This window comes from Panthera leo, chromosome D2 (genome assembly GCF_018350215.1).
Source record: "Panthera leo isolate Ple1 chromosome D2, P.leo_Ple1_pat1.1, whole genome shotgun sequence".
Lineage (NCBI taxonomy): Eukaryota > Metazoa > Chordata > Mammalia > Carnivora > Felidae > Panthera > Panthera leo.
In genome coordinates this window covers 21,162,477-21,180,439 of record NC_056689.1, presented here as the reverse complement: position 1 = coordinate 21,180,439, position 17,963 = coordinate 21,162,477, and the positions used below count along the sequence as shown (strand labels likewise).

At 41.0% G+C, this 17,963-nt stretch overlaps 1 protein-coding gene across 3 annotated transcripts in view; it reads left to right on the top strand.

The window, feature by feature from the left end:
• The window catches only part of CCDC6 (coiled-coil domain containing 6), a 107,415-nt gene that overhangs the window by 54,714 nt on the left and 34,738 nt on the right, over positions 1–17,963 (top strand). For all 3 annotated transcript variants that reach the window (XM_042907482.1, XM_042907483.1, XM_042907484.1), the window contains exon 3: positions 13,092–13,220. In XM_042907482.1, coding sequence (XP_042763416.1) covers positions 13,092–13,220 — 129 coding nt within the window. The remainder of the gene's footprint in view (positions 1–13,091; positions 13,221–17,963) is intronic.

The window sequence follows — 17,963 nt, the reverse complement described above, 5'->3', positions numbered from 1 at the left end:
GGGCTCGAACTCACGGACCGCGAGATCGTGACCTGGCTGAAGTCGGACGCTTAACCGACTGCGCCACCCAGGCGCCCCAAGAGCTCAGAGTTCTATCATAGCTGTGACTGTCATGCATCATAGTGCAGTGAAGCCTGCTGCAGTCTTGGGTGCGTTTGCAAGTGAAAGAAGATTCTGGAATGCTCAAATCATTAAGAACTAGTATTATCAGACTGCTTTAATACCTAGCTTAACTGTCTTGTCAGTCCTAATATGACTTATAACACACGCCCTCAGTCTTAAAACTATTTTTTAAAATAATTCTTAACTCCCCTGTTAACTACCAATCACCAATCATGCATATTGGAAGACCTGTCATTGCTGAGATTGATAATGGCTTTAGCAATCCTGGATTTTTTTCACTTGCTTTGATGCAAGCCTGATGCATCAAGTTTACTTCTGCTCTTTAGGAAGTCCTGTTTTTGTTTGCAATCTTCTCAACTGCTGCCAATTGCTAATGAATACTTTTTCTTTTTTTAAAGCCCTGGAGCAGGGCTAAGATAAGAAGGGTACTGGGTATTACATATATATCTCTGACTTTTTTCAATCTAATCCAACTTTTAAATTTTAGACCTTAAAATAACAAATAGGTTAATAGTTTTGTACTTAAAAAAATTTTTTTTTAACATTTATTTATTATTGAGAGACTAGAGAGAGACAGAGTATGAGCAGGGGTGGTGGCGAGAGAGGGGGAGACACAGAATCCGAAGCAGGCTCCAAGCTGTCAGCACAGAGCCCAACGTGGGGCTCAAACCCATAAACCGCGAGATCATGACCTGAGCCGAAGTCTGACGCTCAACCGATGGAGCCACCCAGGCACCCCAATAGTTTCGTACTTTTGATTCATATTTGAAATTGGATCTGGTCCTCAGAAAATAATGCCACTGTCGCTACAGTAGAGAGTATTATATTCTTATGGAAGGGCACATTCTTATTGATGATTCAAAGTACTTAAGAATAACACTTTTCTGGATCTCTTGTTTAATGCCATGGCTTTATTATTACTGACTTGGTCCTTGAGGTTAGAATGCCTTCTGGAACACATGTAGTTAATGTTTCCTAGCATCCATAGAAAGGTGAGACAGGAAAGGAAGGAAGTTGAGGGCAAAAGCCACTGCTGAAGCTGCCGCTACCAAGTGACTGATAGCCAAGCAGCTCAGAGGGACATCAGGCGACAGCGTTATTCCTCCGTCTCTTTGCACAGGAATAAAACTGACAGGAAGATTTCAAGTAAGTCCCTGAACCTGCCTGTTCATCTAGACAAAGGCTTACCACTTGGTTTACCCTTTCCTTCTCCTCGCCTCAGTTCTGGAGAAGCGGTTTCTCCTTCAAGTACCATCTTACTGGTTGTGCTCTCTGGAGTGCGTGCTTCCCCAGCCCCAGACAGGCTGTGTCTCAGGGTAGCAGGCATGCCCGCGGGCACAACCAGTGAGCATAGCGTCTCAGATCCCTTCTTGTGAAGCATGTGCACCAGAATGTGAGGCTGCCTGCCTCTCACCCCGAGTCTGCCTAGTTACTAGGATGGCAGTGTAGTGATTTTGTTTGGGCAGGCAGCAAAATCTCATGTCAGGGCAATAAATACACATGAGATACTCTAGTTAGCTTTAAAGGCACCTAGACTGGGATGGCCTTCGCATCAGTTCGGATGAACACTGTTTCTGCCCTCCCCATGGAAGAGGAGAAGAGACTGTGAAATATGTTCTTCATTAAGGTGGCCAGAGCAGTGGCCCTCCTGGCTTTTTTCAGGGCTATTAGTGCTGATCTGAAAAATTTGCTGTTACCTATAGCTCACAGAACAGTAGGGTCAGAGAGAGTGTGTGTGTGTGTGTGTGTGTGTGTGTGTGTGTGTGTGTGTGTTGTTTTTCATTACAAAAATTCTGAACTTCAGCGTTGTCTGTTCTTTTTTTCTTTTCACGGAGCAAGGGGCTTGTACATTGTGTTTCCCAATACATCTGCAAAGGCTCCCGGGATGTTTTTAATGCATTTTAAATGATGTAGCCTCCAGAGGCCAAATTATGAGCCAGAATTTTCCTGTTTAGTAGCCTGCCAGAAATCTCTGTCCAACACAATTTGCATTACGATTAGAAAATAAAATGAACGTGATACAGTTGTTTAGACTCTAAGAAATCATGGAGTTTCTTTCCAAGTGTATGCATGTGTGTTGACATTAGGTCTAGATTGGATGTGCCAGTGTGGACTCCAAAAATGTAAGGGCAAGAGTAGAGGCTTTCAGGCTTCCCATGCTGACTTCCTTTGAAAAGTGTGGGAAAACTCAGGTAGAGAGAAAACAAAAGTAGACAGACAATGAAATTAAAAATAATGAGATGAAGCTGGAGTGGGAGCTTACTTTATTCTCCAGGGTAGGAGTAAGCATGGTTATTTCTAGGTGAAAAGATGAGTCTGGCTCCACTGTAGATGGACTTGAGCCATCATTGGAAACATTTTTTAAATGACTTTAAAACACTGCAGTTATAAATGTTCCCTGTTTTGCACCTCTTGGGTAGGTTTTCTATTTCAAAACCGTTTACAGTCAGCCCAGTCAGTAATTACCTTAAAATACGGAGCTACCTTCACTTTCTTCCTCTTTATTCATAAAGGTGTGGCCTTGTTTTAGTTCACAGTAATGTCTCAAGTTAGAATGAATTCTTTATTTGTACTGAACACTCTATTCCTCAGAAGAAGGAAGTGTTAGGTTTTACAAATTGCATTTTCAATGCAGTAGGCCGACTCCAGGCCCTAAAGGATTTCTTTATATTATTCGTGGAGCATCTTTTAAAAATCTCCTAGGAGACCTGGGTGGCTCAGTCGGTTAAGTGTCCAACTTCAGCTCAGGTTATGATCTCGTAGTTTGTGGGTTCAAACCCCACATTGGGTCCTGTGCTGATGGCTCAGAACCTAGAGCCTGCTTTGGATTCTGTGTCTCCCTCTCTCTCTCTTTCTCTGCCCCTTTCCTTCCTGCTCATGCTCTGTCTCTCTCTGTCTCTCACAAAAAATGTTAAATTTTTTTTTTAAATTTTCTCCTAACCAGATTTCTCTAAAGGCGTTAATGCTTTAAACAGCTTTGTGCTGTGGGGAATCTGGCAAACTCAAACTTAGCCCACTAGGTATTCTGGGTAGATGGGAAGCCCCATGTTGTAGTGGAGCCATCTGTTCAGACATGAGGGCTTGTAGGGCTCCTGGGTGGCTCTGTCGGTTGAACATCTGACTCAATTTTGGGTCAAGTCATGATCCCAGGGTTGTGGGATCAAGCCCCGCATTGGGCTCCACACTGAACATGGAGCCTGCTTAAGATTCTCTCTCTTCTTCTCTCTCCCTCTGCTCCTTTCCCCTGCTTGTGTCCTCTCTCTCTCTCAAAAAAAAAAAAAAAAAAAAAAGGAAATATGAGGGCTTGTCCTTGATGTTGAGAATGTTGACAAGAAAATAGCATTTAAAAAATAATTTTCTGGAAGAGCCTAGCTATTGCCTTGCAAAAATTGCTTATACCTTCCCCTCTAGAAAATGACAGATTAGGTAATTCAGACAAACCTTACTGAGGATCAATAAAACCTACACAGAATGCTCTTAAATATTTTTTAAAGCATGAAGAACTAGCAAGATGGAGAAGGCCTGCTGGGCTATGATCTGGGGGAGGTGGGGATTAGGAAGACCCAAACTCCCAGGGCTGGTTTTGTCCTGAGCATTTGCTGCTTATTATGGAACAGCAGAGAAACTGAGCTGTGCTATGGTAGTTGTGTGGAGCTGAGGTTACAGAAGTTAAAGCTCAGCGTTGGCCAAAGATGGAGACAGCGATAAATGACCTACACTTTAATCATGAACCTTAGGATAAGAATAAACCAGGTTTTTTTAAAAAAAAATTTTTAATGTTTATTTTTGAGAGAGAAACAGAGCATGAGCAGGGGAGGGGCAGAGAGAGAGGGAGACACAGAATATGAAGCACGCTCCAGGCTCTGAGCTGTCAGCACAGAGCCCCATGCGGGGCTCAAACTCACAGACTGCAAGATCATGACTGGAACCGAAGTCAGACGCTCAACTGACTGAGCCACCCAGGTGCCCCAAGAACAAACTAGTTTTGTATCACCTGGTGAACGTAAATCATGAAGCTTTTGTTTTGGATTAAGGTAGACCCAGTCTTCTGGTGCCTGGCAGAAGAAAACAGAATTTTCTGGAAGAAGATACCATCATCCTAGACCACAAATTTCACCTATAAATACAATTTCAAATATGTTGCCCAGCACTCAAGGAGAACCAGGCACATGGAGATATGAGATTTCATGGATGTCAACCAGTAGAAATGAAAGAACAGAAATGGACTTCACAAATACTTTAGATACTGGAATTATCAGACACAGACTCCAGAGCAGCCATGCTTACTACATTCAAAGAAACAAAGATCAAGCTTGAAATCTTTGTTAGGAAATAGGAAACATATCACAGTTTTTCTTGTAGCTATTCAAAAGGAGAGTGAATAACTCATGAATAATCATATATGGCAATATGTTTGAAATTTTTAAATTGTTTTTAGTCTTTTTTTAATGTTTATTTTTGAGAGAGTGCCAAGTGGAGGAGGGGCAGAGAGAGGGGACAGAGGATCCAAAGCAGGCTCTGCACTGAGAGCAGCAAGCCCCATGTGGGACTTGAACTCATAAACTGTGAGATCATGACTTGAGCCAAAGTTGGACGGTTAATCAACTGAGCAACACAGGTGCCCAGTACATTTGAAATTTTAGATGGAATGGACAAATTAATAGAAAAACATACTGTCTACAACTGGCTGGGGAAGAAATAGAAAACATGAGCTTTGTAACCATTAGAGAAATTGAGTAGGTGAGAAACAACCTTTTGTAGTGAAAAATTGCAGGCTCAAATGGTTTTACTGCAAGTTGTATCAAACATTCAAGGAAAAAAATGCAGGTGATCTTTGCACAGCACAGGGCTTAGGGGTGCCACCTCCTCCTTCCCATCCTTCTCTCTCCTCCCCCCCATCCTTCTCTCTCCTCCCCCAATCAAAATCTGTGTATAACTTTTAGTTCCCCTGAAAAACTTAACCACTAATAGTGTGCCATTGACTGGAGGTCTTACCTATAACATAAATGGTCAATTAACACATATTTTTTATGTTATTTGTATTATATACCATCCTTTTACAGTAAAGTAAGCTAGAGAAAAAAATGTTCTTAAACAAATCATAAGAGGGACACTTGGGTGGCTCAGTCAGTTACGTGTCTGACTCTTAATTTCGGCTCAGGTCATGATCTCACAGTTTGTGAGAATTCGCCCTATATCACCGTCTGTGCTGAGAGCCTGGAGGCTGCTTGGGATTCTCCTTCTCCCTCTCTTTCTGCCCCTTCCCCACTTGGGCTTGCTCTCTTTCTCTTTCTTAAAATAAAAAAAATAAACTTAAAAGAAAATACATTTATAGTATGGTACTGTATTTGTTAGGGGGAAAAAAAAACCTATGCCTATAAGTGGATTTCAGAGAGAAGAGCATTGAAGCTGGAAGGGACAGGAAAGTGCTAAGGCCTTGGGTGGGATCGTGCCTGCCATGTTGGAGGAGCAGCAGAGAGGCCAATGTGGTTGGAGTGGAGTCTTGGAGGGAGAGGAGTAAGAGTTGAGATTGAGGAGGTAATGGGTACTGGGGGTTTGGTGGCCAGCATGCAGATCACGTAGAGCCATTGAGCCATAATCATGAGTTTGGCATTCACTCTGCAGTGGGAGCCATGGGGGGCAGGAAAGGGGTTTGAACAAAGTAGTGAAATGATCTTGCCTTGATTGCTATCTCAAGAAGAAATTATGGAGTGGAGGCAAGGTGGGAGCTAGGCTGTCTATTATAAGACTATTCCATAATCCACACTGAGATAGGGTTGATTGTTCTAGGATGTGGTAGTAAAGATGGTGATCATTGGGTTCTAGGTACATTTTGAAGGAATATCCTATTGGATTGAGGATGGATTAGAAGTGGGCATGAGCAAAAGACAGGCTCAAAACAGACTTGGAGATTTTGGCTTCCATGATTGGAAGAATATAGTTAACCATAATTTAAGATGGGAAAGACTTTAAGTGGAGTAGACTTGGAGTGAGAAGGTCAGAACTTCAGTCGAGTGGTCTAGACATCCATATGGAGATTACAGATAGGTAGCAGGGTAGATTTCTTTTAACAGAGAAATTTGGGAGTATTGCCATTAAGTAATGCCTAGAGAAGAACAAAGACATGTCATTGGAAATCACATAAAGAGAATGCAAAGACAGGCCACAGTGTGAGAGAAGGTGTTTGCAACTTGTATAACTAACATGAGACTACAAATCAGTATGAAAAATGGACTGCTCCAAAGAATGGATAGAGACTTGAACAGACTCTTTGCACAAGCAGGTAGGCATATGAGCAGGAAACAAATGAACAAGTACACATTAGTAATCAAGAAAGGCAAAATAAAACACAAGAAGATATTACTAGAGAAGTCTTCTGTATGCTCTCAGGGAATGGAAATGGTTGCTGCTTTTAGAGCAGTTTGGCATTACCTAATGATACTGGAAATATTCACGGTGTGTGACTCAGCAGTTTCAGTCCTGGATATATTCATGATGTTTGCATATGTACACCAGATGTATACAAGAATGTTTTTTGTGGCATTGCACGTAATAGTAAAAAACCAGAAATGACCCAAATACTCATTGTCCATAGAGTAGACAAATTGTGCTCATCCAGCGGGATATCATAGGGCAGTAAAAATACTGTTCAACTAAGTAATGCAGGTGAATGAAATCCTAAGTTTATCTAGCAGAGGAAGCTAGACAAAAAAGAATGCAAAACCAAGCAAAACTAATGTTTAGAAATACATAGGCAATAAAATTTCTTTTAAAGAAAAAAATGCAAGGAGTTCTTACTATGAGTGAGAATCAGGAGAGCCATCACCCCTCAGAGATGGAGAGCTGTGATTCGGAAGGATACACTAGGCTCTGGGAGAGAGCGGGCAGTGTTAACATTTGTTGACTTAGGTGATGGTCACCTGAGAGTACTATATATGTAGTAATGGCACCCTTTATATTTACCTAGTTGTCTTGTTCATCCTGAGGCTTACTCTAAGGGAACAGTGTAAAGGAAGTGAGTCAGTGTTTGCATGGACAAGAGATTTGTCCATGATCTGGAGTGGAATTCACTATGTTCTGGTCACTGCTGTTCATGGAGCTTGCAGTCCTGTAAGAGTGATCGAGAATGTATACAGGAGCTCGAGGATGGCAGCACACATCAGGGATAAGGACGAAGGCTGTGAAGTCAGAGACCTGTGTTTCAACCCTGGATCTACTCCTCATCAGCTGTGTGATTTTGAGCAAGTTACTTGACCTCCCTAAGCTGTGGTTTTCTTCTTGGTAAAATGCAAAAGATAGTATCTGCCACAGAGTTATGGCCATATAAAATGCTTGGTACATAGTAACTAGTGCCTTAAAGTATTAGCTGCTTTTAGAAGTAGCTAATAGAAAGATACGAAACATGAACTAGACGTTATCATGCACACAGGTACAATGTGCTCCTCACAGCTTAAAGAAAGGGAGGATACAGTATGTTGGGGGCATGTGGGAAGGTACTGTACTGTGGAAGATGTTTTCTGAGCCATCGCTCACTTTGAATAGGTTGGAGGGAGGGATTCAGGCACTCTACCAGAGGGTACAGCACGACCAGGGTTGTGGAGGCAGGGGTGTGCAACCCCTGGACTGGAGTGGTTTCCAGAAGTGTTTGCCCAGCATCATGGGTTTCAGTTTTTTAAATTTATTATTTTAGTAAAAGAGTCTTTACTCTTTTAAGAGTAAGAGTAAAAGACATGAACTTTGCCTTTAACACAGTTACAACCATGTGCTGTTTTTTGGCACATCCATTCTTTGTTAGGTGTCTGGACCCTGAAGGCATTTATACTCATGAACCTTAGACTGTCACTTGGGCAGAATGTGAAATAGCATGAGGAAAGCATGGGAAACTTGGATAGGATTGGATCATGGAAGGACTTGAATGTCATGCCAATGATGTTATACCTTTGCAGGTAAGTAGGGAACCATTGAAGGGTTTTGAGCAGAATGTTGATGTATTAATAGGGTTTGTCTGTCAGGATGATCTACACTGAATCTGGGGAGATTTATTAGGAGGCTTTGGCAGTGGCCCAGTGAAGAATAATAAAAGACTTGAACTAGATTGGGGCCATGAGCATACAAAGAAGAGGGTGGTTTGACAGCTGCTCTGGAGGCTGACTAAATGCCAACTGGTAACTGATATGAGGTGTTGATTGAGAACAATTGTACCAGTGACAGAAGGGGTTTGGAGGTGGGAATAAGTGTGGGCCCAAGAGGCATTTAGTGGTGATATAATGAATTTGAAACGGAAAGCTTTCTGCTCACACTCCTCAATAGAGTGGCTAAAAAGTTGGTTCATAAAAGACTCAATGTCTTTTCACCTAGTTTTGAACTTTTTTTTGCAAAGCTTCTATGAATAATATAATTGTGTTTGACATCCCAATGACTTCATGCAGTTATTGTCCTATGGTGGCCTTTACTTGGCCCAGTGCAGTTAGTTCTAGCTTTTGGTAGTTGTTGGTAAACCAAGGATGCTGGCTGTGGGATGGGGGTGTTGAGTACACAGAAGTATTAGCCTGGACTAGTGACAAAGAAGGTGGGAGCATCTTGGGTTTATTCTGAATTGCACTGAGAAAGCTGGGTCCTGGGGCTGGTGGCTGGAGGCTTGCCTCACTTGGCAGTAGCTAGATGGACAACAAACCCAGACTCGCAAACATGCTTCGCCCAGCCTGGGATTTGGCAAACTTGCTGCATGCCGGCTGGGAGGCTTGGCTCGACAGCCGACCTACATGTGCACCTGTGATGGTTCTCTTAGGTGAACAGTTTGCAGTGCTTCTACTTGCTAGTGAGAATTCGACCCAGAATAAAGGTCATGCAGTGAAGAATTCTGGAGTCTCTTACACAAGAGGGAGGCCTGGTTCACAGAAGTGGCTCCAGAAAGTCTTTATAAATTGTAAGATAGCAGTTGTGAGTGATCGAATGATGCTTAAGCCTAGCCTATTTGAGATCAAATTAATGTTATACTTGTCTTTTTTAACAGGCTGGAAGGTTGCTTTAGGGCTTCATATATAATGAGTTGATATGGTAACAAAATGCTCAAGTTTTAATACTTAGGAATTCATAGGTTTATAGTTTGTATCTTTGCTTATGGCTTTCAGTTATGTTGGTTTTGTTTTGTTTTTGATGGTGAAACCTAAGTAGCAAACTTATTCATATAGCCCTAATTCCATTGAAAATGTGCTGCCAGTGGATCATTTGTTACATAATATAATTTCCATTCTACACTTTTTTAAATTAATGTTAACTATATTGCACAAATAGTCATAAAACCCTTGCATAATCTTTGTGATTGACTTTATAAAGTGTATTTATAGAAAATTCTGATTAAAAAATTAATCTGCCTAAGCCTTTTGCTTTGGATATATTTAAGGCACACACGTGAGTTTATTTCAAACACATTAATAGAATTTGCTTGACTGTTTACTTCTCAGTTTGAATGACTTGTGCTCTAGTTTAGGATCACTGACCTTCTTGGAAGATTTAAAGTTGCTCATAAAATGTTAAGACCTTTGATTAGAAATTTAAAATCATGCCTTGAATTTTATGCCTACACGTAGGAAATTTATTTCTGAGAGCTGGCTTGTGTCAGCCTGAACGAGGCTCCTTTTAGGGTTTTTGGTGTCATGAGCTGTGGCTTCTAGGCAGGTGGATTTGGGATGTTGGTTCAAGCCCCGTTGGGGCCGAATGACTTGGATTTACATGGTATCTGTTAAAAAACCAACAATTTCTGAATGTTCCTCAGGCGGACTCTGCAGTTGTTAGTTCCTCAAGATCCCTTTCTGCTCTCTCACCTTCTTGCTCATCTGAACTCTCATGACTTTGAAGGGGGTGTCTCTGTATCTGTGTGTTTCTCTTTGTATTGGTGGTTTCTTTGTTCCAAGGAAGAACCTATTTCCTGTTTCTAATGCTCTGTTCAGAAACTCCACGCTCTGCCCCGAAATTGGCTGTCACCTGAGAGATGTCAGAACAAAGCAAGCAGCAAAGCTGTTTGTTCCAGCCCTGACTTTCGGGGAATGATGAACACGCGCATCTTTTGGGGGATGATGAACACGGGCATCTTTGGCAGACAGATCTCAAGATGGCTTGATCTTTCCCAAATGGGTTAGTGTAACCCAGGGATCTCACTTGAGTTCTGGTGACAACAGCTTTACCATCAAATTTTCCTTAGGGGATATCTCTTGAGAGGGAAAAGCCTCTTAAAATGGAGAGCTTTTATGAATTTTATTACTAGTTTAATCTGTATTCTTAAAGGAAATACCTCATCAGATATTGACAATGTAGACCATCTGTCTAAATAGGAATATTTTTCTGTAAGCCAATGACAGCCTTACCTTTTTCTCAGATTAACATTCTGGCTTTGTGGGCCAGACATGTTTCAATGTTAGATTGCATCCTTGATTGTTTTAATTTACCTCAGGGCAGAAGAATAATGCTAAAAAAAAGGGGGGGTTCTTTTAAATAAAAATGGCAGCAATTGAAAGCATATTGGAGGAAAACATACCTGGTGTAAAAACTACTATGCAGAATGTTTAAAGGTTTTAAGACTAAAGTTTATTTTTCTAAAACCAGTAGACACCATTTAAGCTTGGTGGTCATAAACTGTTCTAGGGCAAGGGTGACATCTTCACTCAAGATGTCCCCTGCGTCTAATGTAGTACCTACAGATGGAGGGTACACAGGTATGTTACAGAGTAAAAGTGTTAGGTGGGGATGGGCATGCTTTGCTGTTTCTTCCTCGTGAGTGGTCTTGTTGCATCAGGGTCTTTGTGTCTGAAGTGCCAGGAGCTCTTCTTGTTCTCTGTTGGTTTCTCTTGTTTCTTGTAATTACTGCTTGATCCTGCAGAACCTGAGTTTTAAAGAACGAGCTAAAAATAGACTTGTCACTGTAAGTGCTTCCTTGCATCTGCTTTTTTCCTGGGTTCCTGCAAGGTTGACCAGCTTTTCTTGAAGTTGCACATCAAAAACAGTTGGAGAAAGAAGCATCTGTTTCGTCAACATTTCCAGCTTAGAAAACTGTCAGACTTTAACCTTTTTTTTAACCAAGTATGTGCTTGCAGAGCAGTGGTAATTGTGTCGGTGTGGTGAGGGTTCGGTGCAGCCGTATAGAGGTTGCTCAGGCCTGGCTAATCTTTTTGGGTTGCCTGTCATGCCATATGCAGGGTTTACCCAGAGACACAGTGTCCTCCAGGCAAGTGTCTGTGGCGTCTTGTTTTCTGTTGGGTCGTTTGACTTTTTAAAAAAAAAAAAAAAAAAAAATTTTTTTTTTAACATTTATTTATTTTTGAGACAGAGAGAGACAGAGCATGAACAGGGGAGGGGCAGAGAGAGAGGGAGACACAGAATCTGAAACAGGCTCCAGGCTCTGAGCTGTCAGCACAGAGCCGGACGCGGGGCTCGAACTCACGGACCGCGAGATCGTGACCTGAGCTGAAGTCGGACGCTCAACCGACCAAGCCACCCAGGCGCCCTGGGTCGTTTGACTTTTTAAACGCTAAAGATGCACTAGATGCTAGCAGAGTCTGAAGCTGATTCCTCCTAGGTTTGCTCAGGATCCAGTGGGAGAATACTGGCTTGGGGTTCAGAGCAGAATGTGGGTCCCAGCCTCCACTGCCTTCAGCTGAATTATCTTGGTCCAGTCTCCTGTTTTGTCACATAGGAAATGGGAGTGATCACGCCTGCCTAATGCATATGAAGAACCTGGTACACAGTGTCTGCCTGAAGAAGTGATTTTGAGGGTGAAAGTAGGCAGCAGTGTCCTCTTAGACCCCCACATAAAAGTACATGTGTTTCATTGTTTTTAATGGCTTTTACTTAATCTCTCTTGGGCCCTGTTGCTGTCATTCTCTCCAACCCCTGCTGTGAATGAACACTCCCAATTGAGAATGTTAGAAATTAGAACCCCAGTTGTCATTTCCTCAATTCCCCTTTGGTTTTGATGGTTGGGGGACCTTTTAAAAATACTTTTCAGTGACACCATAACCTTATCTTTTGTTTCTTTTATTTTTTTAGAGAGAGCGTGAGCAGGGGGAGAGGGGCAGAGAGAGAGAGAGAGAGAGAGAGAAAGAAAGAAAGAAAGAATATCTTAATCAGTCTCAATGCAGAGCCCTGCATGGGATTTGATCCCATGACCTTGGGATCATGACCTGAACCAAAATCAAGAGTTGGACACTCAACCGACTGAGCCACACAGGCAACCCTAACCTTATGTTTTACCTGCATAAATAAGAAGCCTCCCTCCTGGGCTTTTAGGAAAGACGTAGGAGGTGTGATGTACAGTCTCATTATAGAAAGATAATTAATTCTACTGGTTTTTGCCAAAGGATGCTTATTAGTATATTGAGACATAGCATTCAGAATAATTTACTAAATATGTTTTGTGATTGTGACATCTCTTCCTTCTTTACACACATATAAATCTGAGTAAACTAATTCATTTAATTAAAACTGACTGTAAAATTTCTATTTTTAATATAATTTTTATGGTATATAGTTTGAAAAGTACTGAAGGGTGTGTGTGTGTGTGTGTTTTTGAATAGGGATATTTTTTGAAAACGTTAGTTTTATATTTGAAGTTTCCATCCTTACCTCATCCCTAGCTTCCCAATTCCTCTCTACAGAGGCAACAACTTCTATGTTTTTAAAAACTAAACAATCTGTATTTAATCATGGTTTGATGCTCAGGTGTATTTGCCCTGTCACTTGTGGCCTTTTGGCTCAGGCCAGGAGCTTATGTACGTGGACTCTAACTTGTGGTTGTGAATTAGAGGACCCTCGGAGCAGGTTACACACTAGGTGTGCACTTGGGTGTCAGCAGAAATGAGGATTGTAGCTTCTGTGATGATACTTCTTACTCGGTGTAATCAGCTTATGGAGCCGGTGTTTCCGTGGCTTTTGAGTGTCTCAATTCCCATGTCTGTGATTTTTCCATTTTCCAGTTGCAGCATGAGAAAGCCGAACTAGAACAGCATCTCGAACAAGAGCAGGAATTCCAGGTCAACAAACTGATGAAGAAAATTAAAAAACTGGAGAATGATACCATTTCGAAGCAGCTTACATTAGAGCAGGTAAGAATCTATAGTTTTCTCAATACACTTTTTTCCTCATATTATTCTCCCTCACCTTATTCTTTTTGGCCTCAGATACCCTGGGGCATGTGAGTGAAAAATATTTTTCAGCTGTTTCTTCCCACAGTGGAGACTTCATTTTTGTAGTAAGATTGACAAGTCTGTGGAGCACCTGCTCTCTCTGTCTCACACTTTCTCTTTTTTTAACTGCAATTAATAAAGTTTCTGGAGATATACTGTGATGTACTGACTTACAGGTAGGAAATGTTAGGTTCCTTTTACAAAGGGGGAACAATGTGTTTTTAACCACAGGATAGATTGTGTGAAAGTTCCTGAGACAGTGTTGCTGTGGAACTAAAACTTTTTTTTCAGGGATTCTTGAGAAGAGGCAATTAGCATTTTTCTTCTTTGAATTATTAGCAATATGATATGAACACTATCTTTTCCCAATGTGATTTGTTGGTACAGATATGGAGGCATAGATTTGGTTGCTTATCCTGACTCAGCCTCTCATTAGTTGTATGACCTTGCATTACCTTCTCTGGGCCCAGCTTTTCCATTTGTAAACAGAGAAGGGCAAACTAAAATCAGGAATGGAGAGCTTAACCAGGTACAAAAGGTGGCAAGTCATAGTGTACAATCCCTTTGTCCACTGCCCTCCGCACATGTTGGTGTTTGAGCCGGGTCCTCGCCTTGGGAGTCCAGACTGGGTCTTGTGCTCCTTCAACACACAGAACTGTGGGCAGCCATTGTCAGCCCATCTGCGTTAGTATGTTGACAAAAGTACCTGTTATCCCTAGGCTAGATGCTCCCTAATGCTTTTGCCCCAATCGAATGTCCTGAAATTTTACTTTCCCTAAGCTAATTATAAGAAGCTGACCATACTGTACAGCGATGTGGTTTCCATGTAAAATTCAGTGTATTGACGAAGGTCTTTTAGCTCTTTGTAATTTCAATCCTGATTGTCAGTTTGACGGTTTGGCTAAGCCTTTCATGCAAAGTTGTCTGATTTATCCCGACTTTAGGGTCTTTTTCTGTATCTTAGTTCATGCTGACTGATTGTGAAATCTACCCAGGGCCGTTCTAGTTCCATTATTTTACCTGAGAACGAAATGGTGATGGGAATGTCAGGTTTGGGAAGAAGTCCAGGTTGGCTTTAAACTCATCTAACTGACTTTTGTTTTCTGTGTTATTCTTGTATCTCCCTATATCAAAAGAAAGGGATGTCACTGGGTTTTCTAAGATTGTGAATAATGGTCCTAAAAACATTTTTCTATCCCTTCCAGGTAAAAGAAAAAAAAGGTCTATTTTCAAAGGTTGGCTATTTGATATACATCCAGAGTAATCTATATTTACCATTCATCTTTGGAATTCAGATGCAGTATCTAAATTTGGAAAAATCCACATGCTGTTGGAAAACATTTTGTTCCAGAGTTCACCTGTTTAATTCCTAGGATAGGGGACAACCAGTTCCGTTCAAGTTAAAGCTTTGAAGATTCTTGTTGAAGGTCTCTGACACACCAAATACTTGTTACTGATACTTGTTCATCAAGAGCTGACCAAGTGAAATTCTCAGTGCTTTGTATTGTGAGAACTTCATTTGGTCACAGCATTCATGGTGATGGCTGAGTGTAATGGCTTCTTTCTTGTATTTGCAGAAGTTCTTAAGGAGTCTGTGGGACAGGGGCTGTGATCCAGGGTTTAGTGTGGCCACAAGGTGGAGGTAGTGGTCTGGCATCAGAGAGAGGACAGTTTGGTCTTCTAGTCTATGGGAGAGAGAGAACGAGTTGTACTGTCTAAAGGCTCCAGCGACTTTCATAATGGAAACCCTTTAAAATGATTCCAAGGCATACATTCTTGCCAGGTTAATGACTTAATACACATTTAGGGTTATTTCAGACCTCAACAATTAAGAAATGGATTTCCACAATGGAATATATGCATTGTAAAGCCCTATCCTGAAAATAAGCCTCAGATCTGGGATGTAAAGTTTCTATTTAACATCTTTAAGTGTTTACTTATTTTTGAGAGAGAGTGCGTACATGCGTGCACACGAGTGGGAAGGGGCAGGGAGAGAGGGAGACACAGAATCAGAATCAGGCTCCAGGCTCTGAGCTTTCAGCACAGAGCCCCACACGGGGTTCAAACCCACAAAGGATGAGATCATGACCTGAGCCATAGTCGGACACTTAACCGACGGAGCCACCCAGGGGCCCCTCAAGGTCCTGTTTTAATTAAGATGAGAAACTGCCCCCACCCCGACCCCTGCTTTGTTTTAGTATGTCCAGGATGATTAAATGTTGGGGATCTTTTGCTGTATTTTGTTTAGCTACAAATAATTTTAGTCAATGCTTAGGCGGGAGCAGTTTTTTCCCCTCCAGTAGAAATAAATCTCTGTTTCTATGAATGTGATCTGATCCTCTCTTAGGATTATCATCCATATGATATACTATATGTCACAGTCTCTGTTATAGAATATATTCTGTATCATAGGTTATCAGAAGAGCAAAGGCATGTACTATATTATGTATTATATAGATTTATATGTAGTACATGGCTTTGCTCTTCTGACAATAAACATAGTTTTTAAACTGTAAGCTATTTGAAGGCAATTATCCCATGTGTCTTATGGTATACCACTGCTTTGCTGGAAGAGTTTAAGTGTAGATTTGGCCAGGTAACTGTCATTTGTGTTTTGGAAGGAGGTACAGTATAGTGTTCAGGGCCTGGATACTGGATTCAAGAGGAACTGGATGTGAACCTGGTTCTTCTGCTTAATATCTTAGTTCACTTTTCGGGGGTGGGTAGTAGTGGTGGTAGTGGCTTTATTGAGATATGATTCACATACCATAAAAATCATCCATTTAAAATGTACAACTCATTGGCTTTTAGTATATTCAGAGTTGTGTAGCCAAAACCACAAACAATTTTAGAGCATTTTCATTACCTCAAAAAGAAACCCTGTACCCTTCAGCTGTCACTCTGAATTTCCCATTCCCTTTAAGCAGCCACTACTCTGTATTTGCTCATGCTGGATACTCAATAAAAATGAAATCATATATAGTATGTCATCTTTTGTGAGTGGCTTCTTTCATTTAATAAAAGGCTTGTATCCATGTTATAGCATGTATCGGTACTTGACTCCTTTTCCTGATTGAATAATGTTTCACTGTGTGGATATATCCTATTTTGTGTATGTGTTCATCATTTGATGGACATTTTGGGTTGTTTCCATCTTTTGGTTATTAGGAATAATGCGGCTGTGAACATTCACGTACAGTTTTTCATGTGGATATATGTTTTCATTTTTCTTGGGCATATACCTAGGAGTGGACTTGCTGGATTACATGGTAACTCCATGTTTACCTTTTGGGGAGAGTGCTAGACTGTTTTTCAAAGTGGCTGTGCCATATTGATTATAGCATCCTGGTAAATGTGAACTGGTATCTCATTGTGGTTTTGTATTTCCCTGGTGACTAATGATTTTGAGAATCTTTTCATGTGCTAATTGGCTATTTTTTATATCTTTGAGAAAAATGCCCATTCATTTTATCATTGAATTCTAAGAGTTCCTTATATATTCTAGGTACAATTCCCTTATCACATATATCATTTGCAACTCACATGCCAGGGGACCCTCACTGTAGACTAGGATTAGTCTGGTCAACATGACTTTAGTCTTCTATGTTTTGTTTCGTTTTGTTTTTTTAACTGGTGGTCACTGCCTGCAAACCCTTATTTGAGAATTTTTGTTTAAACATGGTCATTGTTTGTCTCTTATTTGGAATTCACATTTTCTTAGGAGACAGTAAGAATATCTAGAACTTGGAATATTCTTTTAGTGTCAAGATATCTTAATCTTGAATATTTTCTGCCAACCAGGAAGAGTTTTTATTATTTCTCTGGAGAAAGATAACTAGCATCAAAAGGTAGTCCACATTAGCCTATTTAGTAAGTGAAGTTCAACTCAGCAGCTCTGGAGGGCCCTCTGTGCACTTGGCATGGAAAACTATGGGAAAGAAGAAAATAGTGGCCATAAGCAGGTGCACTAGATACTTAATCATTGTTAGGTAGTACAACAGAAAAAAGTGGAATAAGTTAATGGAGAATTAGTCCCATAATTCAGCTAACATTTACATCGTGAACAGGATTGCCTGCCAGGTACCAGATGCCTTACTCTTTTTCTTTTCTCTAGCTGGCATAGTGAGTATAGTTTTCTCTGTTACTTCTGGAATTTGGTCCATCATCTTTTATCTGAGCTATATCCTGTTCCCAAAGCAAAGACACTGTTTGTCTAAAACTGTATTCAGAATTTCATTCATTAGGATCCATTTTTTTAATCTATCTGTATTAAAGTTTATTTAAGTCATGTCTTCAACCGGTATGGGGCTCGAACTCACGACCTTGAGATGAAGAATTGCTCTTCTGACTGAGCCAGCCAGGCACCCCTCATTAGCATCCGTTTATAAACATCGTATCCCATGTAGTTCTTAGGGAAACTCTCACCTTGGTTCAAATCTTCCTTCCATCTGAATAAACTGTATGCCTTCAGGCAAGCAATTGAGCTCTTTTGTGAAATAGACATTAGTACCTAATTCCTAGGTGTGTTGAGGGGATTAATGTTGCATCCTGCCCTTCCTCACACTACATGCATATTGAAGTTCTTCATTCCTCCACTCAGAATCCTTCCAGTGTGGACTGCACAGCAAGAGATAAGTTAACATGGCGACCCAGTACACTGAT